General features: G+C 41.2%; 1 protein-coding gene across 3 annotated transcripts; it reads right to left on the bottom strand.

Moving 5' to 3' along the window:
• Positions 1-1,666: 1,666 nt before the first annotated feature.
• LOC106613501 (phospholipase A and acyltransferase 1) lies at positions 1,667-10,789 on the bottom strand. Of its 3 annotated transcripts, none has more exons than XM_014215799.2 (5): positions 10,470-10,788; positions 9,327-9,376; positions 3,602-3,740; positions 3,086-3,276; positions 1,667-2,541 (listed from the first exon to the last, which is right to left on the bottom strand). In XM_014215799.2, the coding sequence occupies exons 2-5, from the start codon at positions 9,351-9,353 to the stop codon at positions 2,440-2,442; spliced, it is 459 nt and encodes a 152-aa protein (XP_014071274.1). In that variant the 5' UTR covers positions 9,354-9,376; positions 10,470-10,788; the 3' UTR covers positions 1,667-2,439. The 3 variants fall into 3 exon arrangements, with proteins under 3 accessions (XP_014071274.1, XP_014071272.1, XP_014071273.1); XM_014215797.2 differs by having other exon boundaries at positions 3,008-3,276; positions 10,470-10,783; XM_014215798.2 differs by lacking the exon at positions 9,327-9,376 and having other exon boundaries at positions 3,008-3,276; positions 10,470-10,789.
• Positions 10,790-17,880: the final 7,091 nt, after the last annotated feature.

Here is a 17,880-nt window from a genome sequence, read left to right as displayed (position 1 = left end):
AGATGTGACGCTTGGCATTCAGGTCAAAGAGTTCAATCTTGATTTCATCAGATCAGAGAATATTGTTTCTTATGATCGTAGCGTCTTTAGGTGCCTTTTGGCAAACTCCAAGCGGGCTGGCATGCCTTTTACTGACAGGTAAAGCCTTTGAAAATCATGTCCAATCAATTGCATTTATCACAGGTGGACTCCATTCAAGTTGTAGAAACATCTCAAGGATAATCAATGGAAACAGGATGCACCTGAGCTCAATTTGGAATTTGGAATTTCATAGCAAAGGGTCTGAATACTTATGTAAATATGTTTATATATATGTTTATAAACATATATATATATATATATATATATATATATATATACACATATATGCAAAAAATTATTTTCACTTTGTCATTATGGGACATTGTGTGTAGATTGATGAAAACATTTGATTTAATCAATTTTACAAACGTAACGTTACAAATATGGGAAAAGTCAAGGGGTCTGAATACTTTCCGAATGCATTGTATATTGGTGGTGGAAGAGAGGAGGTTTGGCTCACCAAAAATGAGATGGGCATAAACTTGGATGCCACCTGTAATCTAAGGTATGATAGAGAGAAAGAATGTAAACAAAATATAAACCGTAGCAACTATTCAAAACAAGCAACAACAACAACAATACTTCATTGGACTACGACATGACAGGTCTATGATAATTTTTTGTTGTTATTTAGCAGATGCTCCTATCCAGAGAGACTTACAGGAGCAATTAGGGTTAAGTGCATTGCTCAAGGGCACATCGACAGATTTCTCAACTAGTCGGCTCAGGGATTCGAACCAATGTCCTTTCGGTTACTGGCCTAACAGTCTTAACCGCTGTGCTACCTGCCGCCCCAATCCTATTGCTAAAGTACAACTTGACTGTCACTCAGTAGAGTTTGAGTGTATATTGAAATACTTTACAGGTGATGCTGCTAGCTACTCACCAACCACCTGGAGCTGCACACAAGTCCACCAGAGCCCTGGACTTCTGTAGGAACTGGAATGTATGGTTCAACTGAATAAGTTTAAAGGAAGAACGTGAACGATATCCTGAAGGAGTGGAAAGCAAGTATTAAACACATATAACAAGCCAATGTCTACATAGCTAAGTTAGCTGTTTCAAAACAAACCAGCTGGCTTCAACTACGGTATCAGAACCCTGAAAAGCCAGTTAGAAACTACTAGCTAGCTAAGTTATTGAGTATTGATGGCTATATGAGTCAAGTGCACCCGAATCACTGGTTGGCAACATTAGGTACAGTGTATCTTCTCAAACTCAGAAGCACACAGTACAGCAAGAGTAGCTTTCTGTATCTTTAGCTAGCTAGCTAGTTAGTCCATTTAAATGGGGCTAACGTTAATACTAATAGCACGATGTGTCTGGAGAAAGATGACAGATCCTACCTGTTTCCTTTGCTAAGTGGTAGAATTGATATTTTCTGGTCTTTCCAACTTTGAGTTTGTTCCCCATGTTTGCCGGTGTTGTTGATCACTTACGATGAAAATTGTGCGTTTCCGTTGGAATATTATGATTTACATATGACAGAGGCATATCGTCAACCACCTTCATTAAAACATAACACGTGTGGCTTCAATGTGTATGAAATCAAACTCACATATCAGTTTGACGCCTGGAAACGTTATTGAGTTTTTGTAACTAAAAACAGTATGCCTTTAATTTGTATATGTCAAGTACATTCACGTTACATTGTTTTTTATTATTATTCAATTCGTTTTGTCAGTTTTTTTACCTTAGAATTTTAGATTATATTTTAAACTGTTTGTGCTTGAAAAGATTGTATTATATGAAGAATCAAACCCAACATAATAAAGAATACAGATTAACTGTTACATCCCTTACAATTTTTTTTTTGAAACTGCAGTAAAAGTGCAATAACTGCAGTTCACTGTGGTATTTTGGATGCAGTAATTGCAGAATAACTGCAGTTGAACTGCAGTTATACTGCACTCTAACTGCAGTTACAATGCACAATTACTGCAGTAAAAAAAAACTGTTGCTTTGGATGTAGTATTTGCAACATACTGTAGTTATACTGCACTCTAACAGCAGTCTTTTTTCGTAAGGGATGCGATACTAGTTCAGTTCTTTATTGATTCTTCTTTTGTTACATTTTATATTTCATTTTAACTTCATTTTCACACAACCAATCCTTTGAACATCTCCAAATGTGTATCTCCAGCAAGATACTGCATTAATTGTAATGTTGGCAACATCTCTACTGTATACAGTACATTGTCTGCTTGGCCTTCAATACAAATTATGATACAAAAGGTCATTGCATCCATGTTTTATGACAGTGGGTAGAAATGAGTATCCATCTATCCTCTTAACCAAAAGAAGATTGTTTCCCAGAACAGTAGTAGAACAAGACAGTGCTGCTATTGTTGAGGGGCTTCAGAAGGGTCTGTTTCTGGAGCGTGTGTTGATCATTCCAAGAACAGAGAAGGCACTTGCAGCAGCCGTCACCAAACTGATAGCTCCAATGGCCCGTGTGGCCTGTGGACAATGGAAAAACACAATTGTAACTTGAGTACAAAAACATCTAATATAGTATTATGAAATTATAAGTGAATGGTGGTGGAAAGGGAGACACAATAGTGACTTATACCACAATATATAGATTTCAAGTTGTGATGAGGGCTAGAAGGGCATTTTATACATTAGAACAAAGGAGAGAGTAATGCCAAATATCCAAATTGTCACCTTGGCACTTATGCATGTAAATCTGAGAGGATTGTGTAAGTATATGAAATATAGTGTAAACTCTACCTGCCCTGTAAGAAGGTATAATACCGGTAAAATATTATCAAATCATGATTGTACACTGAAACCTATGGGGAGTGGCTGGGTATCGATTTGGGATTGGGCCTCAGCGAAGACATTGAGAGAGAGAATACAGAGCATACACAGGAAGATAGAGACAGGAATAGTGCGAGAAAGAGAGGAAGAAGGATTGAGAGACCTGCTCAGATACCCCCTCCCCGTAGCGCAGCAATGTGACAAAGTGCTCGCAGTTACTGCCCAACAGATCATAAGACACCTCCTGGCCAATGAGGTCTTGAGATCGCTGAATTATATCATCGACAGGCAATGGAGTGCGGTCGTCGTCGTATTTGTTGTTGACCTGGTACGAGTCGTCTCCAACCACTTCCTTTAGAAGCTGCATTCGGACCACTGCCTTTCGACTGAACACTGACTTCACACTGGAGATGGCCGCAGCCTGACTCTCATCTACAGGAGAGAGACAATAATAAATGGGTGTGAAGGGGTAGCATTATTATGGTTATTGAGTGGTTGGAATTCATTCAAACTTGCATGGATAAATGTGGATTTGAGTGAATCCCACCCTTTCACAATGCTGAATACATTCACAAAGGGGTGTTGACATGTTATAAGTGTGTTTTTTTAACCCAAACGTTTTGAGCAAGTTAGTGCATTTGAAGCGTTCACGTTCTATAAGATCAAATACGATACATAAAACACCAATACGACACACATACAACATATCCTAACTCAAGCTAGGTTTTGCCCTCATGTCCACACTGCTTTCACTGACCAACAGGTGTCAAGTTGATGATATAACCATCTCCCAGGTACAGAGCCCAGTGCTGATAGGCCGGTCTGAAGATCTCAATGAGGTCACCAGGCTGGGGGGTCCCAGGGGGGTCAAGAGGGTTGGGGTCATTAGAGGCCATCTATAGGGAAAGGAAGTGATGTCAGAAGATTTACACACATGATCAACAATGTAGGATATTGCCTCCATTTACAATCAATATAATATTATTTAGTATCGAAAACCATTCAAATGGTTTACAAACCACAACCTCTCTCCACATGTGTAAGGGGCTAAGGTCACCGCTGCTAATTTAACCATCAAACTCTCCTATCACTATGGGTTCAATGAAGTTCAATGAGGAGAGTAACCCCTTGCTCCCTGAATACAATATTCATGTACTCTGAGGTCACAAAGACGTATATTTATTTTTATTTTATTTCACCTTTATTTAACCAGATAGGCCAGTTGAAAGCAAGTTCTCATTTACAACTGCGACCTGGCCAAGATAAAGCAAAGCAGTGTGACAAAAACAACGACACAGAGTTACACATGGGATAAACAAACATACAGTCAACAACACAATAGAAAAATCTGTATACAGTGTGTGCAAATGAAGTAAGGAGGTAAGGCAATAAATAGGCCAATAGTGGCGAAGTAATTACAATTTTAACAATTTACACTGGAGTGATATATGTGCAGATGAGGATGTGCAAGTAGAAATACTGGTATGCAAAAGAGCAGAAAAAAAATATGGGGATGAGGTAGGTAGTTGGTTGGATGGGCTGTTTACAGATGGGCTGTGTACAGCTGCAGCGATCGGTAAGCTGCTCTGACAGCTGACGCTTAAAGTTAGTGAGGGAGATATGTCTCCAACTTCAGTGATTTTTGCAATTCGTTCCAGTCATTGGCAGCAGAGAACTGGAAGGAAAGGCAGCCAAAGGAGGTGTTGGCTTTGGGGATCACCAGTGAAATATACCAGCTGGTGCACGTGCTACAGGTGGGTGCTGCTATGGTAACCAGTGAGCTGAGATAAGGCGGAGTTATACCTAGCAATGACTTATAGATGACCTGGAGCCAGTGGGTTTGCCGACGAATATGTAGCGAGGACCAGCCAACGAGAGCATGCAGGTCGCAGTGATGGGTATGGGGCTTTGGTGACAAAACGGATGGCACTGTGATAGACTGCATCCAATTTGCTGAGTAGAGTGTTGGAGGCTATTTTGTAAATGACATTGCCAAAGTCAAGGATTGGTAGGATAGTCAGTTTTACGAGGGTATGTTTGTCAGCATGAGTGAAGGATGCTTTGTTGAGAAATAGGAAGCCGATTCTTGATTTAACTAGAACCGTCTAGAGTAGTGATGCTAGTCAGGTAGGCGGGTGCGGGCAGCGATCGGTTGAAGAGCATGCATTGGCATTGAAGCTCATCTGGAGGTTAGTTAACACAGTGTCCAAAGAAGGGCCAGAGGTATACAGAATGGTGTCGTCTGCGTAGAGGTGGATCAAAGAATCACCCGCAGCAAGAGCGACATCACTGATATATACAGAGAAAAGAGTCGGCCCGAGAATTGAACCCTGTGGCACCCCCATAGAGACTGTCAGAGGTCCGGACAACAGGCCCTCCAATTTGACACACTGAACTCTATCTGAGAAGTAGTTAGTGAACCAGGCGAGGCAGTCATTAGAGAAACCAAGGCTGTTGAGTCTGCCGATAAGAATACGGTGATTAACAGAGTCGAAAGCCTTGGCCAGGTCATTGAAGACGGCTGCACAGTTCTGTCTTTTATCGATGGTGGTTATGATATCGTTTAGGACCTTGAGCATGGCTGTAGTGCACCTGTGACCAGCTTGGAAACCAGATTGCATAGCGGAGAAGTTACGGTGGGATTCAAAATGGTCAGTGATCTGTTTGTTCACTTGACTTTCGAAGACTTTAGAAAGGCAGGGCAGGATGGATATAGGTCTGTAACAGTTTGAGTCTAGAGTGTCTCCCCCATTGAAGAGGGGGATGACCGCGGCCACTTTCCAATCTTTAGGAATCTCAGACGATACGAAAGAGAAGTTGATCAGACTAGTAATAGGGGTTGCAACAATGGTGGTGGATAATTTTAGGAAGAGATGGTCCAGATTGTCTATCCCAGCTGATTTGTAGGGATCCAGATTTTGCAGCTCTTTCAGAACATCAGCTGTCTGGATTTGGGTGAAGGTAAAGCGGGGGGGGCTTGGGCCAGTTGCTGCGGGGGGTGCAGAGCTGTTGTCCGGGGTTGGGGTAGCCAGGTGAAAAGCATGGCCAGCTGTAGAGAAATGTTTACTGAAATTCTCGATTATTGTGGATTTATCAGTGGTGACAGTGTTTCCTTGTCTCAGTGCAGTTGGGAGGATGTACTCTTATTCTCCATGGACTTTACAGTGTCCCAAAACTTTTTGGAATTAGTGCTGCAGGATGTAAATTTCTGTTTGAAAAAGCCAGCCTTTGCTTTCCTAACTGACTGTGTATTGTTTCCTGACTTCCCTGAAAAGTTGCATATTGCGGGGACTATTTGATACTAGTGCAGTACGCCACAGGGTGTTTGTGCTGGTCAAGGGCAGTCAAGTCTGGAGTGAACCAAGGGCTATATCTGTCCTTAGTTCTACATTTTTTGAAAGGGGCATGCTTATTTAAGATGGTGAGGAAAGCACTTTTAAAGAACAACCAGGCATCCTCTACCCGGGCCAGGTTGATTACAAAGGCCTGCTCGCTGAAGTGTTTTAGGGAGCGTTTGACAGTGATGAGGGGTGGTCGTTTGACCGTGGACCCATAACAGATGCAGGCAATGAGGTAGTGATCGCTGAGATCCAAGTTGAAGACAGCAGAGGTGTATTTAGAGGACAAGTTGGTCAGGATGATATCTATGAGGGTGCCCATGTTTACTGATTTGGGGTTGTACCTGGTAGGTTCTTTGATAATTTGTGTGAGATTGAGGGCATCTAGCTTAGATTGTAGGATGGCCGGGGTGTTAAGCATATCCCAATTTAGGTCACCTAGCAGTACGAACTCTGAAGATAGATGGGGGGCAATCAATTCACATATGGTGTCCAGGGCACAGCTGGGAGCTGATGGGGATCTATAACAAGCGGCAACAGTGAGGGACTTATTTCTGGAGAGATGGATCTTTAAAAGTAGTAGCTCAAACTGTTTGGGCATAGACCTGGATAGTATGACAGAACTATGCAGGCCATCTCTACAGTAGATTGCAATTCTGCCCCCTTTAGCAGTTTTGTCTTGATGGAAAATGTTGTATTTGGGGATGGACATTTCTGATTTTTTGGTGGCCTTCCTAAGCCAGGATTCAGACACGGTTAGGACAACAGGGTTGGCGGAGTGTGCTAAAGCAGTGAATAAAGCAAACTTAGGGAGGAGGCTTCTGAGTAGAGGTCGACAGATTAATCGGAATGGTCAGATTAAGAACACATTCTTATGTTCAATGACGGCCTAGGAACGGGGGTTAACTGCCTTGTTCAGGGGGGATTCGGGGATTCGTTTTTGCAACCTTCCGGTTACTAGTCCAACGCTCTAACCACCTGCCTTACATTGCACTCCATGAGGAGCCTGCATGGCAGGCTGACTACCTGTTACGTGAGGGCAGCAAGAAGCCAAGGTAAGTTGCTAGCTAGTATTAAACTTATCTTATAAAAAACTATCAATCTTAACATAATCACTAGTTAACTACACATGGTTGATGATATTACTAGTTAAGACCTAAATGAAAAGATTTAAATCATTGTTTCTCTGATCAAAAAGTAGTCAGCACTGCTTGAACTGCAAGCCTACTTCGACAAACGGGTGATGATTTAACAAGCGCATTTGCGAAAATATCACTGTCGTTGCACCAATGTACCTAACCATAAACATCAATGCCTTTCATTAAAATCAATACACAAGTATATATTTTTAAACCTGCATATTTAGTTAATATTGCCAGCTAACATAAAATTGTGTCACTTCTCTTGCATTCATTGCACGCAGAGTCAGGGTATATGCAACAGTTTGGGCCGCCTGGCTCGTTGCAAACTAATTTGCCAGAATTTTACGTAATTATGACATAACATTGAAGGTTGTGCAATGTAACAGGAATATTTAGACTTAGGGGATGCCACCCGTTAGATAAAATACAGAACGGTTCCGTATTTCACTGAAAGAAAAAAACGTTTTGTTTTCGAGATGATAGTTTCCGGATTCGACCATATTAATGACCTAAGGCTCGTATTTCTGTGTGTTTATTATATTATAATTAAGTCTATGATTTGATAGAGCAGTCTGACTGAGCGGTGGTAGGCACCAGCAGGCTCATAAGCATTCATTCAAACAGCACTTTCGTGCGTTTTGCCAGCAGCTCTTCGCAATGCATTGCGCTGTTCATGACTTCAAGCCTATCAACTCCCGAGATTAGGCTGGTGTAACCGATGTGAAATGGCTAGCTAGTTAGCGGGGTGCGCGCTAATAGCGTTTCAAACGTCACTCGCTCTGAGACTTGGGAGTGGTTGTTCCCCTTGCTCTACATGGGTAACACTGCTTCGAGGGTGGCTGTTGTCGATGTGTTCCTGGTTTGAGCCCAGGTAGGAAGGAGCGAGGAGAGAGACGGAAACTATACTGTTACACTGGCAATACTAAAGTGCCTATAAGAACATCCAATAGTCAAAGGTATATGAAATACAAATTGTATAGAGAGAAATAGTCCTATAATTCCTATAATAACTACAACTTAAAACTTCTTACCTGGGAATATTGAAGACTCATGTTAAAAGGAACCACCAGCTTTCATATGTTCCCATGTTCTGAGCAAGGCACTTAAACGTTAGCTTTCTTACATGGCACATATTGCACTTCTACTTTCTTCTCCAACATTTTGTTTTTGCATTATTTAAACCAAATTGAACATGTTTCATTATTTATTTGAGGCTAAATTGATTTTATTTATGTATTATATTAAGTTAAAATAAGTGTTCATTCAGTATTGTTGTAATTGTCATTATTACAAAAACATTTTCAAAAAATAAAATAATAATAATAAAAAAAATAATTAAAAATAAATAAATAAAAAAAATCGGCCGATTAATCGGCAGCAGCTTTTTCCGACCTTCCAATAATCGGTATCGGGGCTGAAAAATCATAATCGGTCGACCTCTACTTCTGAGGTTAACATGCCTGAACCCAATGCTTTTACATTTGCAGAAGTCAGCAAATGAGAGCGCCTGGGGACACACAGGGCCTGGGTAAACCTCTATATCACCAGAGGAACATGTACACTGACAAAAGTTATACCCTAAAACACGTCAGTGTCTGTGACTACTGCTACTGGTTTAAATAAAAAATAAAAACTGTATTTGGTGAGTGCACATGTATTTATTTATTTCAATGAATCACAAATAGTTTTCTTATTTCTAGACTTTGTGTAGAGAATGGCAGTTGCACACTCTACAGACAATTCATTTCAACTAAGTCAGTCCTCAAGGGAATTAGTTAGACATTTAATAATACAAATAATAAGAATAATAATTGTAATTAAAGAAAATTAAAATGTTCCCATCCATTGAAGGTTCTATCTCCCAACCTGCCCCATATACAGTAGCTAAGATGAAGGTCAACAGGGTCATAGACATACAGTAGATATAGGCCAATACATATTAATCATGACAAAGACAATTGAGGCGAAAATAAGAAACTGTCGCACAGAAAATGTTACTCACAGTAGAGGTTGCACTTTTTCTATCCATCCCACATCATGCTTCCACAAATTCTGAAAGAAGAAACATGGGTGAAACCATGTCACCCTCCATCACCATCTGTTTGAGAGTAGACCCTATAGTTCAGTGTTTCCCAACCCTGGTCCTCAAGTACCACCAACAGTACACCATTTTTATTGTAACAATGGACAAGCACACCTGATTCAACTTGTCAAATAATCATCAAGCCCTCAATGAGCTGAATGAGATGTGTTTGTCCAGGGCTACAACAAAAATGTGTATTGTTGGAGGTACTCGAGGACCAAGGTTGGGAAACACTGCTATAGTTATCCTTCTGCTATTGACTGCATTCCTACTATGCATATCTGTGCCATACCCAAATGGTATTTTCGTAACAACAATTCTCTGAAAAACATGTTCAATCAATAAAAAAGGAAAGGAGAGAGACGATAAAATGTATTTGAATTTTGATGTTTTTTTGTGGTAATATTCTTTGATCATGGTAGTTGATCTAATTTCACAGAGAGAGAAAGTGCTGGAGAACAGGGTACAATGTAGTGGGTAAGGTCACACACATACACACAGAGACAATACACACAAGCTCTTGTGCCACGCACAGTCACAATAGCACCTACATAATAGAGAAACTGACAGAAAAATTGTTTGTCACCACTGAAAATAATCAGACTTTGACATTGGAAAAAAACATATATAAATGTTTAGGAAGCATTTATAATGAGTGTCAAAGTCATAGTTCAAGAACATATATGTGAGGGCATTGTAAAACTAGAGATAATATAGTCAAATACATGTAAAGGGAAGATAAACTGTCCAGTCATTTGTATTCTGCCACACAGAGAATATCTATGAGTACACCTGCCATGTGATGAAATCTATATCATCCTGGGAGAGCTATGTGTGTGTATCCATGTTATCATTAATTCATAAGTCTGAAGCTATGTGGTCGAACATTAAACCATGTTTAGTGATGTTATTTACAAAATGATCACATAAATATTTGTGTACTTCAAATTAAATTATACTTGACATAATTCAATGTAGGTCCTATAGCCTAAATGTGTATTACATTATTATAACTTCAGAATACTATTCAACTGTATACAAAAACAAAGAAGTAATACTTACTCGAAAACTAACACCTTTTTCTTCCTCTCCATTTTAGTGCTCCATGATTTATAGCCGCACCTTTTGAAAGTCAGATGAGCAAAATAATTAAATCCAAGTCCTTGTTATCTGAGAGAAAATCTAACTTATTCGGATTAGAGTCCCTCTGATTGCTTGGTGAAAATTGAAGCGGTGCTTGAGGTCCTGCAAGTAGGTAGTGTTTCATGTGCATATGTCGTGGTATGGTATCGACTTTGACAGATGACAGTCGCCGGGTTACTGCCACAGTTCACTGATGCTAGAGGTCTGTCCCTTCCATAGCAGCACTGACAGCGTTTATTCATGGTGTATCAATAAAGAATGCTTTGATATTATGTAGTAAGATGACTGACCATTCCTGCAACAAATTATCATCACTGGCATGGAAATTATGCACATAAGTCAGTTTGTGGCTGAGCCTTGAATATTTTTTTATGTTATGAATTATAATGAGGTCTGTTTTGAATAGGATGTAATATAATTTCAATAGACCATTTTCTTAAGTTATACATTCATTTTTTCCCAGGGGGGCAGTATGTAGCCTACCTGTCTGTATTTATTTTATTTAGGCTATTTCATGTAGTCAGTGGTATTGGGCAAAACATATGGTAGGCTACTAAATGACAGATGCAATGTTACCCATGGGCATTTTCATTTTATTTAACTAGGCAAGTCAGTTAAGAACAAATTCTTATTTACAATGACAGCCTAGGAACAGTGGGTTAAGTGCCTTGTTCAGGGGCAGAACAACATATTTTAACCTTGTCAGCTCGGGGATTCGATCTAACAACCTTTCGGTTACTGACCCAATGCTCTAACCACTAGGCAACCTGCTGCCCTGAATGCTAGCTAGCATTTACAGTATTCCAGATAGTAACTCATATCCCGCGTAAGGTCTTATATCCCGCGTAAGGTCTTATTCGGGATAATCTGTTAACATGCAACTTTGATATCCTGCTCACGAGTATATCTGTAACCATGAATAAACAGAATATTCCTAAATTGAATAGTAACTGAAATCTGGACACTGACTGTAGGCCTATAACCTCTCACATGTAGCGTAATATTAACTTCTGCAGAATTATGCATTTCTTGCAGTAAAATGATACAACATATGTTAATTTTGTCTCTGGAACAGCAGTGGAGAAATATAATTGATTTCTTTCAGCATCTCTTGAGAAAATGCAAAGCCTGTGTAGTGCGTTATCTTTGACACTGTATGCAACCAGACAGTATTTCAACCACAAGCAAGATGGCGCCGACAAATGGTCGCCTCGCTTCTAGTCCTTAGGAAACTATGCATTATTTTATTTTTTTATGTATTATTTCTTACATTGTTAGCCCAGAACATCTTAAGTGTTATTTCATACAGCCGGGAAGAACTTTTGGATATCAGAGCGACGTCAACTTACCAACATTACAACCAGGAATACGACTTTCCCGAAGTGGATTCTTTGTTCGCACCACCACCCAGGACATTGGATCTAATCCCAGAGGCCGACCCAAAACAATGTCACTGCAGAAGAGGTAGACGTAGCGGCCTCCTGGTCAGACTTCAAAGGCGTGCACACCACCCACCACTTCCGAGTATATTACTCACCAATGTCCAGTCTCTAGACATGGTAGACAAAATTAGGGCAAGGGTTTCTTTCCAGAGAGAAATCAAAGATTATAACATTCTCTGTTTCACAGAAACATGGCTCTCTCAGGATATGTTGTCAGAGTCTGTACAGCCACCGGGATTCTTCATGCGTCGCGCCGACAGAAATAAACATCTCTCTGGGAAGAAGAAGGGCGGCAGTGTATGCTTCATGATTAACGACTCATGGAGTAATCGTAACAACATACAGGAACTGAAGTCCTTTTGTTTACCTGACCTAGAATTCCTTACAATCAAATGCTGACCATATTATCTCCAAAAATAATTATCGTCGGTGTTTGTCACAGCCGTGTATATCCCCCCTCAAACTGATACCACGACGGCCCTAAAGGAACTTCACTGGACTATATGCAATCTGGAAACCATATATCCTGAGGCTTCATTTATTGTAGCTGGGGATTTTAACAAAGCAAATTTGAGAAGAAGGCTACCTAAATTCTACCATCATATTCTACCATCATATACCATCATAGCACTCGTACGGGTAATACACTGGATCACTGCTACTCTAACTTCCGCAATGCATACAAGGCCCTCCCCCGTCCTCCCTTCAGCAAATCCGACCACGACTCCATTTTGCTACTACCGTCCTATAGGCAGAAGCTCTAACAGGATGTTCCCATGACAAGAACTATTCAACGCTGTTCTGACCAATCGGAATCCACTCTTCAAGATTGTTTTGATCACGCAGACTGGGAAATGTTCCGGGCAGCCTCAGAGAATAACATCGATTTATACGCTGATTCAGTGAGTGAGTTCATAAAGAAGCGCATTGGAGATGTTGCACCCACTATGACTATTAAAACCTACCCTAACCAGAAACTGTGTATAGATGGCAACATTCGCTCAAATCTGAAAGTGCCAACCACCACATTTAATCATGGAAAGATGGACTGGGAATATGGCCGAATATAATGTACTTATTCCCTCCGCAATGCAATCAAACAAGCAAAACGTCAGTATAGGAACAAAGTGGAGTCGCAGTTCAACGGCTCAGACACGAGACGTATGCGCCAGGGTCTACAGGCAATCACGGACTACAAAAAGAAAACCAGCCACGTCTTGCTTCCAGACAAACTAAACACCTTCTTTGCCCACTTTGAGGATAATACAGTGACCCCGACGCGGCCCGCTACTAAGGACTGCGGGCCCCCACCTCTCCTTTTCCGTGGCCGACGTGAGTAAGACATTTAAACGTGTTAACCCAAGCAAGGCTGCCGGCCCAGACGGTATCCCTAGCCGCATCCTCAGAGCATGCACTGACCAGCTGGCTGGGCCTCAACCCAAACCTGTGCAATTGGTTACTGGACAAAGACTTTCCTCTAGGCTCAGATTAAAGATATGTCAGATAGCAGTGGCTATAGAGTCAGCTACCATCCTCAGTCGCTTTCCATCTAAGTTGTCAATGCCAGGAGGTTTGTCATTATTGATCGATAACAATAATTTTCCACCCACACTAACTTTACAGAATTCAAACTTGCAATGCTTTTCTTTCATTATTTGTTTTTTTATGCATGCATACAATGGCTCACTGTTCGTTGTTGGCATTTTCTACCTAAGTTTGCCCACTTTGCCAATTAAGTAGTCTTATGGTTTTGTGATGAATAAGCCATCTGATTCGATGATAATATGAGTTGAATTTGTCTTTCTGCCCATGATTTCATTTGAAGTACTCCAAACACATTATTTAGATACTGACTGTTAGCACTTGTGGCCTATAGCAACACCCCAAAAGAAAAGGCTTTAGATGTTCCAAGTGAACCTGCAACCACAACACTTCACATAAGATATTCTCTAAGAACTACAGAGATATTGTTTTATTTCACTAGGCAAGTCAGTTAAGAACAAATTCTTATTTTCAATGACAGCCTAGGAACATTGGGTTAACTGCCTTGTTCAGGGGAAGAACAACTGATTTTTTACCTTGTCAGCTCAGAGATTCAATCTTGCAACCTTTCAGTTACTAGTCCAACACTCTAACCACTAGGCTACCTGCCGCCCTGAGATAGAGATATTCATACAGAGATATTGTAACGATGTACGCTGAGAGTCGGGAAGCAAGTTCAGGGAGTGAATACATGTTATTTTTTTTTTAAATCAACAAAACAAGAAACACAAACAACGCACCGACATGAAACAGCAACAATGACGACTGGGGAAGAAACCAAAGGTAGTGACATATAAAGGTGATGGAGTCCAGGTGAGTGTCATTATGCGTGTAAAGCTGGGGACAGGTGTGAGCCCTAACGAGCAGCCTGGAGAGGTAGCACACGAGACAGATATGGCTCTGAATATATACAGCAACACCTCCCCATAAGCATTTCTGTCTCTTCTATAGATGTTATATCCTTCTATTGCTACTTCTGTATCAAATTAATATTCTAAGTGAGTCTCAGAAATGGCTAATATATCAAATCGTATTTGTCACATCCTTATAGTGAAATGCTTACTTACAAGCCCCTAACCAACAATGCGGTTAAGAAAAATACTTAAAATAAGTAGGAAATAAAAGTAACAAATCATTAAAGAGTAGCAGTAAAATAACAATAGTGAGGCTATATACAGGGGGGTACCGGTACAGAGTCAATGTGCGGGGGCACCGGTTAGTCGAGGTAATATGTACATGTAGGTAGAGTTATTAAAGTGGCTATGCATAGATAACAACAGAGTAGCAGAAGTGTAAGGGTGGGGGGGGGGCAATGCAAATAGTCTGGGTAGCCATTTGATTAGATGTTTAGGAGTCTTACGGCTTGGGGGTAGAAGCTGTTTAGAAGCCTCTTGGACCTAGACTTGGTGCTCCGGTACCGCTTGCTATGTGGTAGCAGAGGGAACAGGCTATGACTAGGGTGGATGGAGTCTGACAATTTTTAGGGCCTTCCTCTGACACCGCCTGGTATAGAGTTCCTGGATGGCAGGAAGCTTGGCCCCAGTGATGTACTGGGCCGTACGCACTACCCTCTGTAGTGCCTTGCGGTCGGAGGCCAAGCAGTTGCTATACCAGGCAGTGATGAAACCCGTCAGGATGCTCTTGATGGTGCAGCTGTAGAACCTATATGAATGTTATCTGATGTTAGCAAGTTATTGATTTCATGAACCTTATTTCTAATGCTACATATATATTCCCTGTGGCTCTGTTGGTAGAGCATGGTGTTTGCAACGCCAGGGTTGTGGGTTCGATTCCCACGGGGGGCCAGTACAAAAAATAATACATGAAATGTGTGCATTCACTACTGTAAGTCGCTATGGATAAGAGCGTCTGATAAATGACTAAAATGTAAAAATGTTAATATAGCTATTTTTCGCCTTTTCCTAGGTAGCTTATCAGAGCTAGACATACTGAAAAGAACAAAGAGAAAGAAATATACAGTACCTATCAGGTATGACGGTAACACCCAGATGCAGACAACGTCAAATGAACAATGGTTTAATAATCCAACTGGGGCAGGCAATAGACAGGTCAAGGCAGGCAGGGGTCAGTAAACCAGAGGTGGGGCAACAGTACCGGACGGCAGGCAGGCTCAGGGTAGGCAGAGGTCGATAATCCAGAGGTGGGGCAAAGGTACAGGTCGGCAGGCAGGCTCAGGGGCAGACAGAGTGGTCAGACAGGCAGGCTCAGAGTCAAGACAGGCAAGGGTCAAAACCAGGAGGGCAAGAAAAAGAGACTGGGAAAAGCAGGAGCTGAGACACAAAAACGCTGGTTGACTTGACAAACAAGACGAACTGGCAACAGACAAACAGAGAACACAGGTATAAATACACAGGGGATAATGGGGAAGACGGGCGACACCTGGAGGGGGGTGGAGACAATCACAAAGACAGGTGAGGCAGATCAGGGTGTGACAGTACCATCTGATGCAGCACTTCATCACTCTCCATCTTGGTCAAATAACCCTTACACAGCCAGGAGGTGTGTTTGGTCTTGGTCCTGTTGAAAAACAAATGATTGTCTATTAAGCGCAAACCAGATAGGGTGGCATATCGCTGCAGAATGCTGTCGTAGCCATGCTGGTTAAGTGTGCCTTGAATTCTAAATAAATCACTGACAGTATCATCAGCAAAGCACCCCCACACCATCACAACTCCTCCTCGATGCTCCACGGTGGGAACCATACATGCGAAGATCATCCGTTCACCTACACTGTGTCTCACAAAGACACGGCGGTTGGAACCAAAAATCTCACATTTGTACTCATCAGACCAAAGGACAGATTTCCACTGGTCTAAAGTCCATTGCTCATGTTTTTGGCCCAAGCAAGTCTCTTCTTTTCTCTCTCACTTAGATGTCTGGAAGTAGCTAGCAAGTTAGCTTTGGTGCTTGACTGCTGTTGTTAATACATTCGGATCAATCCTTAAAGAGGTGGGTGGGGCTAAAGCTTAAGAGGGTGTGAACGATGTTGAATGAGTGTAGACAAAGAAGGGATCTCCAATAGTCCAACACTTAAAGAGTTGGGTGGGGCTAAAGCTTAAGAGGGTGTGAACGATGTTGAATGAGTGTAGACAAAGAAGGGATCTCCAATAGTCCAACACTTAAAGAGTTGGGTGGGGCCTTTTGCACAACGTAGTAACTCCCACTTCCCACTTCTGCTCAACATCCTACCCGATACATAGCTTCCTCTGCCGATCGCATCCTGTCAACCTGATTGTAGCCATACTAGCCTCAAAGTCGCTCGTTTTATCATTACCTCAGTATATTAATATAATCATATTTCTATAGCGTTATTTTTATAATTCCTGTTGAAAATTGTTTATCCATTCAGTTAGTGATTTTTGTAATTCGATTATTGTGTTCTGTGTCTTTTGTTTGTATCTTTAGCTAGCAAACGTTAGCTACCAGTACCTAGCTAACGTTAGTGCTAACGTTAACATTATTAGTTGGTGCGGCATCTTTATTGAACATTAGGAAATGAAGAATAGCAACCTCAGGTTTATGAGGAGAAAGGTCAGCTCCATGGAATATTGCTCCGTTCCGTTGTGTACCTCCTCAGTGAAATACTACTCGTTGAGTTTTCACTCATTTCCCAGTGATAATGAGCTAAGAGCAAAATGGATAATCAACATTCACAGGGAAAACTTCACCGGCACAAGTCCCTCCAAGGTCTACCACACGATAGACACTTTTTACCACATGATTTCATTGAACCTTCTAGTGGGCTTCGACGTCTGAAGAGGGGAGCAGTATCTTTGCTATTCCAGTGGAATAACTACCATTTCCAAGCAAGAGCAAGTGTTTTGGGAAAGAAGGGAGAGACCAAGGACTGGATGTGTAGAGGACAACCATGTTGAAGATGGAGAGAATGAAAAGATGGATAACTACCATGACCACGACTACTGTGCAATGCCTGGGCCCACTGTAGTTGACCTGATTTCGATTGAGAGGGAAGAAATGCAGAAAGAGATTGAGGACCTATGGAACAAAGTAGAGGAGTTGACTGCGAGAAGTCGTTTTGGGCTGCAGCGATTTGTGGGATCAGATGCACAGATACAGTCCCTCACAAGGTGGGTAAACCTAGCCCTGCTTAGTATTGTTACATCATTAACTTTACACTATTTGCTTTCTGGAACCATTTTCTCTAGCTACCAGCATTTCTGTATTAGATTTATGATACTACATTTAATGTTACACTAAATAACTCCTATCAATGTTTTTTCCCATGTAGATTTGCCTCATATGACCATCTATTGGCCTTTTGGTCTCTCATCGAACCGTCAACTGCCAATATTGTCCGTGTCACA

This window comes from Salmo salar, chromosome ssa10 (genome assembly GCF_905237065.1).
Source record: "Salmo salar chromosome ssa10, Ssal_v3.1, whole genome shotgun sequence".
Taxonomy (NCBI): Eukaryota; Metazoa; Chordata; class Actinopteri; order Salmoniformes; family Salmonidae; genus Salmo; species Salmo salar.
This window is presented reverse-complemented; position numbering and strand designations above follow the sequence as displayed.

Bases quoted from the DNA above. Each gene is read 5' to 3' on its own strand.
- LOC106613501 (XM_014215797.2), bottom strand. From the start codon at position 9,353: ATGGATAGAAAAAGTGCAACCTCTACT. The intron at 3,741-9,326 runs GTGAGTAACATT...CTTTCCCTATAG, and splicing joins GAAAAAGTGCAACCTCTACT to ATGGCCTCTAATGACCCCAA. The intron at 2,542-3,007 runs GTCTCTCAATCC...CATTGTCCACAG, and splicing joins GGGAGGGGGTATCTGAGCAG to GCCACACGGGCCATTGGAGC.